General features: G+C 42.6%; 1 protein-coding gene across 1 annotated transcript in view; it reads right to left on the bottom strand.

Annotated features, from left to right (window-relative positions):
* The window catches only part of LOC126176064 (membrane-bound alkaline phosphatase-like), a 178,437-nt gene that overhangs the window by 28,661 nt on the left and 137,564 nt on the right, over positions 1 to 12,212 (bottom strand). The window contains exon 6 of the mRNA XM_049923197.1: positions 214 to 418. Within this exon, the coding sequence (XP_049779154.1) occupies positions 214 to 418 (205 nt within the window). The remainder of the gene's footprint in view (positions 1 to 213; positions 419 to 12,212) is intronic.

The following is a 12,212-nucleotide window of genomic DNA, read 5'->3' as shown; positions in this document are numbered from 1 at the left end:
ACAAGAAATTTCATTTTGTTACTACCGTGTAGGCACATTCACTGAATCACTGGTCAAGGATGATCTCATAATAGAGCAGCAGGTGACGAGACAGCACTTACAAATAGAGAAATATGGTCAGAACTCCCAACCTACAATCGCTAGTTGGCCTGTTTCCGAAGGATTTTAAAGGAGTAAGCAGTAGGTGCCAATATTAAGAGTAGTATATAATACCCAGTATGTAATCGGCGGCGACGGTGTCGTTTTGGAGCAGTTGATCCTTGTTCCAGACGTACTTGCTGGACGATCCTCGCCTCGATTTGTCGGCCTTCCATTCTTCAATGAGGTCACGGCCGTCCTTTCTCCTCCCTTTGCCACCCTCCTCCTCGTCGTCGGACGTCTTCGGTCGAAACTCGCGGCGTCCACCTCCCATTATTACCTGCAAAGCATAAACAGATAAATCGCATGAATATTAGAAGCAGAAAAAGTGGCATTTACAGTCTGTATAAGATGGAAGGAACCGGCCGCCGGCTTCCGGCTGACGATGTTTAGCTAGTTCAATGATAATGTGTTTTTCTGGTGGTGTTATCTGTAGCTATAGAAATACGAGCAGCGACTAAGATTTATCGAACTTGGTGATGTGTTGTGCTTGTGCACTTTCCTTTGAGAAGAATTCGTTTGATGTTAATTAACCTGTGGCTAGCTCTAGTTATTATGCACGTATTTATGTCGTTTCAAGTGGTGCGCCGATTAGAATTGCACCTGTTAGTTCTGATGTGACGATGATACTTCGTCGTCAGTTTGCCGTGTACCAGCCCGTAGTATTAATGAGAAAGGGTTCGATTCTCGTAGAAAGGGCTTGTCTTCGGTTGCAAGTATTTTATTAAATTGAACGTTAGTAAAAAGAAATAAGGGAACTTGGCTCTTGGTTATATTGCCCCTCATCCGGCATGGGGTCAGCGTAGTTCAGCAAATTTTTCTAATACGTTGCTAGGCGTTGGTGCTCATATTTATTGTTTTATCACTAAGTCTGAGAAACTTTTTGCGCTTCTGTGAGTTTGCAGACTAGGTTTACGTGGGCGGTCATTGGTTTTTGAAGCTGTTAACTAGTGCACTCACTAGTGTGTCATCTGGAGATTCCGGCCGCGGTGGTCTCGCGGTTCTAGGCGCGCAGTCCGGAACCGCGCGACTGCTACGGTCGCAGGTTCGAATCCTGCCTCGGGCATGGATGTGTGTGATGTCCTTCGGTTAGTCAGGTTTAAGTAGTTCTAAGTTCTAGGGGACTGATGACCACAGCTGTTAAGTCCCATAGTACTCAGAGCCATTTGAACCATTTTGAACCATCTGGAGATGAAGGCTGTTGTAGTATTAGTGGTACTGTTTTCCTCTTTTTAAAGTATCAGGGCTTGTTAATGGCAGTTTATGATTAGGGGAAGTGTAGTGCAGCTGATGGTCGATGTATCTGACGTCGGTTAAAGCGGATCATTTGCTGTATTTAGTTGCTGGTCTCCAAATGAGGCTGGACTCCAGCGTATGTGAAGCTGACCAGGATCGCATTTTTAACTACGTTGTGAAATATGCATAACCTTACATTTGCGTGGCTTAAATGCACTACTTGGTTGTTGGTTCTGATGCCAGACTGGGGAGTTATAAATAGAGGCCGTTTAATTATCGCGAAGAAATGTAGACTTCACTTCCATTCAAGTATTGCTCGTGTGGTCGAGCCGAGGTTTCACCATTCTCGACCAGTGCTTCCCTTTCATGCCCCTCGACTCAGAACTGCCGCCTAGTTTCCATAAAAGTGTAAACAGGCTTCAGCTTCCCGTATTTCACCCCGCTACCATCAGAATTCTAAAGACTGAATTCCAGTCTACATTTTCAAAAGCTTTCCCTAAGTCTACAATGCTGTAAACGTAGGTTTACTTTTCCTTAACTTATCTTCTAACGAAAGTATTTATATTATTCGGTAATCCAAACTGATCTTCCCTGAGGTTCGCTTATAGCGATTTTTCCACTGAAATGAAAATTAAAACGCTTTCGGTCATATCTTTTGCATTTAATTTATTTACGTAACCAGTGTCGGTGTTGCATTACACCATCTTCAAACCCCTCGACCCATGTAAACTGGGAGGAATCCAGTCTCGTGTACAGTTATAGCAGGATCAAAAAGTAATATTAGCTCCAGTTATGACTGCATACGAGATTTGCTTCTTCCCAAGTTAAGTGATCAAGGAGCCTGAAGATGATGTAATAGAACACCGGAACTGGATGCGTAAACAAATTAAATGCCGATGAGACAGCTGCAGGCGCTTTAATTTCCATTTCATATTGAACAGTCCAAATCCTTGTAACTACTACAAAGATGGACGTACAAAAATTTTCCTTTCTTGTCCACAGAATTCTTGGTAGTATTTTCCCACCATAACTTATTAAACTGATAGTTCGTTGGTACTCACCAATGTTAGCACCTGCTTTGTTTGGAATCTGAATCCTCGTATTCTTCTTGAAGTCTGATGGTGTTTCGTGTGGCTCATATACCCTTCCCTCCAGGTGGAACAGTTTCCTCATAGCTGTCTCTCCCAAGGTTACCACTAATTCTGAGGCAATGTCGTCTTCTACAGGCCCTTGTTTCGATGTAGTTCTTTCAGTGCTCTGCCGAATTCTTGTCACATTTATCACACTACCATATCTGCCTTTTTATATTCATCTACTCCTCTTCTCTTTCTGTAATATAGCCTCCACGTTCTTTTCCCCTGTACAGTTCGTCTACATACCCTTTCCACTTTCCATCTTTCCCTTCACTTCTTGCTACTGGATTTCCATCTGAGCTCTTGATGTTACAAAGCTGCTTCTCTACTCCAAAAACGTCTCTTTAATTATCCTATAGTCGGTATTTATCTTTCCTCTAGTTACACATGATTCTATACACTTGTATTTGACCACTAGAAATTCCTACTTAGCTATTTACACTTTCGACAGTCCCATTTGTTAGAACGTCTGCATTCACTTTTGCCTGCTTAATTTTTATATTTCTTCCTTTTATCAAACAAATTCGGTATCTCCTGTGATATCCAAGGATTTCGACCAGGCTTTGTCTTTATACCTTGTTCATCCTCTGCTGCCTTCACTATATCATCTCTGAAAGCTACCCACTCGTCTTTCACCGCATTCTTTCCCCTGCCTGACAGACTCGTTGGCTAATACTGCTTCTTTTAACTTATCCAGATCCCATCTCCTTAATTTCCCACCGTTTTGCTATTTGTTCAGTTTTAATATACAGTTCAAAACCAACATATTGTGAGCAGAGATCACATCTGCCTCTGAATATGTCTTACATTTAGAATTCTGGTTATCAAATCTCTGTCTTATCATCGTACAATCACTCTGAAAGTTTCCGGTGCCTCCAGATTTCTTCAAAAAAAAATGGTTCAAATGGCTCTGAGCACTATGGGACTCAACTGCTGTGGTCATAAGTCCCCTAGAACTTAGAACTACTTAAACCTAACTAACCTAAGGACAGCACACAACACCCAGCCATCACGAGGCAGAGAAAATCCCTGACCCCGCCGGGAATCGAACCCGGGAACCCGGGCGTGGGAACCAGATTTCTTCCTCATACACAACATTCACTCATGTTTCGTAAATCAAGGGTTAACGATGATTAAATTACACTCTGTTCAACTAACGCTCTGTGCAACTTCCTCCATTTCTTTCCCCTAATCTGTATTCACCTACTAGTTTTCCTTCTCTTCCTTTCCGTTCTATGTAATTCCAGCTCCTCACCACAATTAAATGTTCTTCTGCCTTTATTATCTGAATATTTTTTATCTCTTCAGATTCTTTCAGTACCTTCATCATCTGAGAAACTAGATGGCATTTCATCCTGCACTAATGTGGTGGGTCTTAGATTCCTGTTTTCTTTGACTACGATAATGTATTAGCTATGCTGTTCATAGCAGGCTAGCAGCATTTCAGATTTGCTGTTCATGGCAAGTTCTACTGCTGCATTACCCCTTTTTCATTTTGTATTTGTGACCCTGTAGTCACCTGACCAGAGGTCCTTCCTCCCGTCACCGAACTTCGCTAATTCTTAAAACATCTAATTTGAACCTATCCAATTCCCTTCTGATATTTTCTAACCCATCAATCTGATTAAGGGATCGAAAATTTTACGCTCTGTCCCGTAGGATGCGAGTTTGTTCCTCCTGACGACGACTTCTTCCTGAGCAATCCCCATCGAGAGATTCGAATGGGGGACTAGTTTACCTTCGGAATATTATACTCTAGTTGATGCCATCAACATTCAGGCACGCAGCACGTAGCATATACAAGGTAAAATAAGGGCTGTAGTATTCTCTTGCTTTCAGCCATTCGCTGTACTGTCACAGTAAGACCATGTTAACTGGTATTACGAGGAAAATCACAAAACAACCGAGTCCATTGCCCCTGTAACTACTGGGGAAGCGGCTGCCCCTCATCACGAACCACCCGTTTTTTTGGCCTCTCAACAGATACCTCTCCGTTGTGGTTACACCTACGGTAAGGCTGTGTGAATCTTGAGAGACGCGAGCGATCCTTCGACAGCAAGGTCTGTCGTGTCTGTCGTTCATGGGGGAAAGTGGAAAAATACACTTGATTAAACACTGAATGTACAGAACTGAATTTCAACTTGTTAATGAATTCATCAGCACTGGAAGGTGTAACACATATCGCTTTCTAGCCTTGGTTACTTTATTATTAGAAAATATTCTTTGTGCTGTATCAGGCAGGTGATGCCATCAGACAGCACTATGTCGTTTGTACACAGCATCGTTGTTTGGTTGGCACATCTGGAAATCTTGCCTTACACTGTGATGGGATAACTGCTTGCAATGAAGATGCCCGTTCTGTACAAATTACAGAACTGTGCTGTCTTTTCTGACGCGGCGCGACAACCACATGGATTGTAGTATCAGCACAGATGAGGCCAATACCATGGACAGAGTGGCAATATTTGTAGGGGATAGTTATTGTTAAATAGAGATGGTATGTGTGATAATTCATGTTAAGTCTGTGAACTGCATGTACACTCTGATTCCCTAACCATTACTTTGTATTCTCTCCTAAACTAACGAATAATTCATAAAAACTGCCATAAAAGGTCTCTTTTGAGTTGAGGGACTTTCATGTAAAATTAACAAAAGTATAATTTTCTTAAAACGTTTCTTGAATTTTGAAAACTATACAGTATTACCGTCACCAGCATGGTTGAAATAATTACCGAAATATTAGATGACAGCCGGCCGGTGTGGCCGTGCGGTTAAAGGCGCTTCAGTCTGGAACCCCGTGACCGCTACGGTCGCAGGTTCGAATCCTGCCTCGGGCATGGATGTGTGTGATGTCCTTAGGTTAGTTAGGTTTAATTAGTTCTAAGTTCTAGGCGACTGATGACCTCAGAAGTTAAGTCGCATAGTGCTCAGAGCCATTTATTAGATGACATACAAGCGTTGGTCTAGTATAGGTTATGAAAATAAAGACGGTGGATCGAGGCTCTTCCAGTATTGACAGCTTCAAATTCGATAGCTGCATTGGATCATATGTATAGGCATTGGAGGGCTGGGGACTCTGGGTCGCCTTTGGGAAATCGAGGCCGTGCGCCTACTGAGCCAGCAACCAAAAACACAAAGAGGCTATGCTTGCAACGGACGTCTCTAGACGACAAACACGAGGGGGCAGCGCTGCGCCCTGCCACCAGAAGGCAACTAATCTATCGTCAGAGAACACTGGCCAAGCGGGCCTTTCATCTTCCGGAGGCCATGTGACGGAAAATAGTGCCAGCAGTATCCTGGAGCTGGGCAGTATTTAGGCCTGCGTGCGGACCGTGATGCGCTAGTTCACTCCGAATGAGCTTCCTGGGGCAGACATCGATTTCGAAAGTATTCCAGCAATACGGATGTCACTCGGGAGCTAGCGGGGTGACGACGGTGCCTTCCGGGTAATTTTCCTATCCTCTCTACTGAAGAGACGTGGGCCCAGAAGCCGTGACTAGCAACTGGACTCCACACTATCTGTTAATCGTTCTAGTCGTCTGCTACGCCGAATTCAAACCATTTCTCGTCCAGTCGGGACTATAACTATGGCTCATTCAGATCAGACTTTGAATGTGGCACACTTAAAGCTTTTTTTTTACCGTGAACTTGTACTCTTTCTATGTTCATTACGTTTTCCTGAAGTGATTTGTGTTCAATTACGGTACTCAGAATTAGCTACCAGGCAACTACGGGCCTAGGATCTTCTGTTACACGAGGGGCGTTCAATAAGTAATGCTACAAATTTTATTTCTGAAAGTAGGTTCGTCCTGTTCAGCATTCCAATACACCATATTATTTCCTACGATTCTGGCTGCGAATACCTATTTTTCAACGACCCTCCGTTCAATGCGTCGGTCTTACGTCATCTTAGTGGGAGAAACTATATGTGCGGATGGTACCAATTACTGGTCGACGTCGGAGCCAGTGTCTTGCTGCATTAGTAACATCTCCATCATCAACGTAGTGCCTCCCGCTGGATACATTCTTCATTGGGTCAAACAGATAAGAGGGTTCAAATGGTTCAAATGGCTCTGAGCACTATGGGAATTAATATCTGAGGTCATCAGTCCCCTAGAACTTAGAACTACTTAACCATAACTAACCTAAGGACGTCACACACATCCATGCCCGAGGCAGGATTCGAACCTGCGACCGTAGCGGTCGTGCGGTTCCAGACTGAAGCACCAAGAACCGCTCAGCCACAGCAGAGGAGAGGGAAGGTGAGAGGTCTGGATTTTAGGGTGGACGAGGAAGAACAGTCCAATGAAGTTATTTGAACTCCTCTCGGACGCACATACTTGTGGGAGGCCTTGTATTGTCATGCAGAGAGAGAAGGTCGTTTGCATTTATTTGACGACGAACACACTGAAGTCGTTTCTTCGATTTCGTGAGGGTAGCACATTACATAACCAAGTTTATCCTTGCACTATGAGGAAGGACATCAAACAAAATATCCCCTTCAGAGTCCCAGAAGACAATCCCAGTCACACTACCGGCTGCGGGGACGGCTTAGAACATACTTACTTTCTTTTTTTTTTTTTTTGAGCGGGTGTTGTGGCGCCACTCCATGGATTGCAGTTTTGTTTCCGGTTCGAAGTGATGAATCCATGTTTCGTCGCGTGTGACAATGTTCGACAAAAAATTGTCACTGTCAGCCTCGTAACTCGAAAGAAATTCCGCACAGGTGGTCTCTCGTTCTGTTTATGGTCTTCTGTTAGGTATCGAGGAACCAAGTCGTGTCGGCAATAGCAACAGAGACGTCCACTAGAGCAGTGGAGTGTGACATATCCATCAATCATATCGAATGAGAGTGTCGGCACATTCCAACACTGTATGAGTCACAGCTGTTTGCCACCAAAAGAAACTGAATGACAGCTCTCTGCTTAGGTCGGACAGCCGTTACAGACGCCACTTTGAAAGCTTCTTATAGCGCCGCCACGTATCGGCACTTCACGAAACTGTAAGGCCTGGACCGAAATTGGCAGAGGATAATATGCATTGTATTACTTATTGAATGCACCTCGTATGTAGTGTCTATTTAATATTCACACAAGGATAGTAGATTGTGTAACTTTAAATATACTGTGACGTTAACAGGCCTTCTGGCTCAGATATTTTCTTGACGTATGTTCAACAAGTATTCTGTGCATTTTCTATTTGTGGTTAAATAAAGACCTTTATTACGTTAGAGAAAAATTAATCTTCTCGATTAATTTTTCTCTAACGTAATAAATTTGACTTTTATTGTAGACCTGGGCAAATTTCACGCGCATTGCTCTTCACCACCCTGTCCTCTCGAGCAGCGTTTCTTTACCTGTATTCCATAAAACACTACCTGTGAATACCACTGAAGGGTTTGAAGAAAATAACCAGTCTTTTTGATAACAATGAAAATAGTAACGTAAAAAACAAACAAAAACGATTAATGAAGTTAAAAAATCTAATAGCAACTACTCCTCATTTGCACTTACTAACATGGGTAGTAGGCAAGAATACGACTCTGTTAGTAAATAAAACAGTATTCATCACAGACGTGACGGCAGTTTTGCAGACGCCAAACTGAGCAACGAAGAAATGACTGCACAGAGCGTCTTTCGAGCTTCTGAGTGCACCCGCATCGACATGTATGTGATTCAGTTTGTCGTCTATGATCAAAGGTTTCTGCCACAGTATACTTTTAACATTACATATGTAAGTTAGTATTGTTGCACGATTGTTATAGAATTCTAAAATTTATTCCTAGCATTATACAATTTTTTATACTTGTCTTCCAAGCAAGGAGAAAAGGAAATTGACGGCTAATATAACATTATCGACCTTTGCCAAGCAAAGAATTTAATCTTTATTTGATTGTAACAGGTAGATGACGTTGTATTTTTCTCTCTAAGTCGTTTTAATATTCTGTTGTATGATGGAGAGTTGAGTCACAACAGGCACTGTACAACGCTGATCATCAGTGCACGAACATTGTACATGTCAGCAAAAGAATACGTTTTTATTTATCTTGCGAGAAAAATTGAAATTAGTTAGCAGAATTCTGTCAAGGTTAAAATTATGGATGCCCTCGATCGTTGCGAAAGTTCATGCGCTACTGTATGTATGTGCAAAGAATGGATTCTAAGTTATTTTCCACAAAAAGAGACTGACGTGACATACTTCGTGTCAAACCTATCAGCAGAATTCAACTGAAGTACATAAAACGTCATATGAAAAGTAACTGCGAAAATACGAACGTGTATCTCATCAAAATTTAAAAGCTCTGTTTCATATGTCATTATAAATTGAGTTTATTATAAGGTCTGTAGCGTTAATTTTGAAGCTACTTATTGCACTACACGTAAATGTTCGTTTGTTGACAATCTTGTATCTTCGGAAGTTCTTCGCCGATTACATTCCGAAAATCATGTTTTTATGTACCTATTGTTTAATATACAGAGCGTCCATAGTTAAAGTTTCAGTTTCAAAACGCTGTAGAAAGAGAAACACTGATTAGAATGAGGCGAATTTGGAAAAACGTCATGGAACAACAACAAACAATTTAACGAAAATTTGACCATTAGATGGCTCTGCAAGTGTCAGAATATACACACCAACAGACAGGCGGCAAAAGGCTGTTCCTCAGTTTGCGTCCGAGACTCATATCATGACTGCTTCCATAAAGGATAACGCGTTGCTGATAATGCTCTTTTACACGATCGGTAACTCTGCGCCAGTAGCCCTGATAAGTTCCGGACGCTAAAGGGTATGAGAAAAAGCACTGACGCCATGTCTTCTAAGACTCTGCAGAAAAATGACTGAAAATGATTCGAACTGAAATGTGTCGGAGGTAGAAAAGCAGTTGATCCGACATCTGTCGAAGATGTGGCTGCAGCATTGCAGGAGGGTTCGAGTGGTGGTGTGCAAACGCACAGCGCACGGGTAACTGCCCGAATGTGGGACATGTCGGCGGGTACGGTGCGTGAGATCCTATGGAACATACTGTATTGCCATCCGTACAAAATTGGCCATGTTTAGCAGTTGCTTCCTGTTGATCTGCCCGCAAGACAAACATTCGCTCTGGACTTTCCTGCTCTTATAGAAGTAGATAATAAATGCCTGTTGACAGTCGAAGACCATTTCCACCTCCAAGGACATGTCAATACGCAGAATTGCAGAATATGGACAACGGAAAACCCCCACGCTCATCAACTGGCACCACATCGTTCCGTGAAGGTAACTGTGTGGTGCAGGTTGAGGACATCGTTTATAGTAGAGTCTTTTTTTTTCGAGGAGATGAGTCCTGCGGGTCCCGTAGCCTCTACCGTCACTGATAAACGTAATGAGGGTGTTTTGCTCTCCAGCTTCATTCCAACCTGTCAACAGCGCGGATGTTTGTGCGTGTAAGATCATTTGAGTGCAAGATGGCGCCCTTTCACACATAGCACAGTCAGTGAAGCGGCTGTATCGGAGGCATTTCAGAAATGCTGGAATTTTCAACCTTCATTCTCAGTGATGTCCTGTCCAGTAGTCCAGTTACTTACGTAGCTGAAGCCATGCACTGTTCAACGCGTTCAGAATTTGACTCCCGAGACAAATCGGAAACTGTTGAACAACATGATGTTTCTCTATCTAAACTAATGCCAGAAAGCGGTAGACACTATATTGAATATGTCTTGTGCCAGTCTCACAAGAGTTACAAACCGATGTCATTTTGCTTTTTTTGCCGTTTTTGGCATCAGGACACTTAACAAACTATATTTCCCATCCGATGTGGTACGACCCTGCCGTCGTCGATGGGCTTACATAACTAAGAGTGCTACAGTTATTGACTGAATAACTTCCGCAACTGGGCAAAATGGACAGTACGGATGGTGCGATGTGAGGCTCAAACCATAACCGTCGTATTGAGATGCATCTGTCATTTGCAGACGACCGCATTTACGTTAAGACACTTTGAGCCAATCTATTGGTCAAATTTTCGTTCAGTTTTCTCTAGTTACACGACGTTTCCCCCCGCGTCAAGAATTTTCTGTTCAGATTTGAATACTGGTTGTCTTTTTACATTGTTTTGAATTTGGAACTAATTATGGACGTCCTGTATGTAATATAAAAAGAAATATTTATTGTATAAAGGGGAATATCGTTAATAAAGATCTCAAAATGATTAGAATACTATTTCAGATTGTGTATGTGCAGTAAGAATGAAATAGGTTCAGGGTCGAGGAGAGGGGAAGCGAAGATGGACAGGAGTGGAGGAAGTGGACGTAGAAAGCGGAAAGGAGGAGTTAAAGATGGAGGGCAGTATAAGATGGACGAAGAAAGTGGGTGCAGGAAACGGAAAGAGAGAGAAGGGGGAGACAGGGGGACAGGAAGAGATGGTTAGGAAGGAAGCAGAAAGAAATGAAGTGTGAGGGGGCAGCAAGTGTTGGGCATAGAGAGGAGCAAGGAGGGGGAGAGGGCAAAGAATGGGGGAGGAGGAGGATGAGATGGACGGAGACAGGGGAGAGAAGGAGATTAGAACTTATATCCAATTATCATGCATATTTGAAATACGTGCTCTCTCTTCTCATTCTTTTTCATTTAGCCATACTGAGGTACAGCAAACGTGGCCGGGAAGAGCTAGTCTGAAATAATAGCCATGATGCTGCAAATAAAGAGTTTTTAGAATGGTGCATTGAAACGTATTACGGAAACAAATGAGAGGTTCTACTAGGGAAGTGCTGTACCTACCTAAAATACAAGGAAAAGCTGTTCAAAAGGACCGTGACCTTTGACTCTTTCTATGTTCATTCCATTTTCCTGAAGTGATTTGTGTTCGATCATGGTACTCAGAATTAACTACCAGACAACTTCGAACCTACGATCTTCTGTTACACGAGGGGCGTTCAATAAGTAATGCTACAAATCTTATTTCTGAAAGCAGCTTCGTCTTGTTCAGAGTCCCAATACGCCATGTTATTTCCCACTCCTCTGGCTACGAAAACCTATTTTTCGACGGCCCTCCATTCAATTCGTCGGCCTTATGTCATCTTAGTGGGAGAACCTGTATGTGCGCATGGTACCAATTACTGGTCGACGTCGGAGCCAGTGTCTTGCTCCATTAGTAACATCTCAGTCACCAACGTAGTGCTTCCCGCAGGTTACATTCTCGATTGGGCCAAACAGACGAAAGGTAAGGTGCGAGATCCGGATTGTAAGGTGAACAGTCCAATGAAGTATTTTGAGTTCTCTCGGATGCGCATACATGTGGGAGGCCTTGTACTCTCATGCATAGGCAGAAGGTCGTTTGCATTTGTTTGACGACGAACACACTGAAGTCGTTTCTTCAGTTTCGTGAGGGTAGCACAGTACACTATGAAGCTAATCGTTGCACCATGAGGAAGGACATCAAACAAAATAACCCCTGAGTTGAGTTACAACAGGCACTCTACAACGCTGATCATCAATGCAAGACCATTGTACATGTCAGCAGAAGAAACATTTTTATTTATGTTGAGAAAAAATTGGAATTAATTTAGTTAGCAGAATTCTGGCAGAGTTAAAATTATGTATCTTCTCGAGCGTAGCGAAAGTTCATGCGCTACTATCTGTATGTGCAAAGAATGAATTCTAAGTTAGTTTCGACAAAAAAATAAGGATTTAACATACTTTATGTCAAACCTGTCAGGAGAATTCAACTTAAGT

Source organism: Schistocerca cancellata, chromosome 3, assembly GCF_023864275.1.
Source record: "Schistocerca cancellata isolate TAMUIC-IGC-003103 chromosome 3, iqSchCanc2.1, whole genome shotgun sequence".
Classification (NCBI taxonomy): Eukaryota; Metazoa; Arthropoda; class Insecta; order Orthoptera; family Acrididae; genus Schistocerca; species Schistocerca cancellata.
Note: the sequence above shows the minus strand (reverse complement) of the source record. Positions and strands in the feature narration are given on the sequence as shown.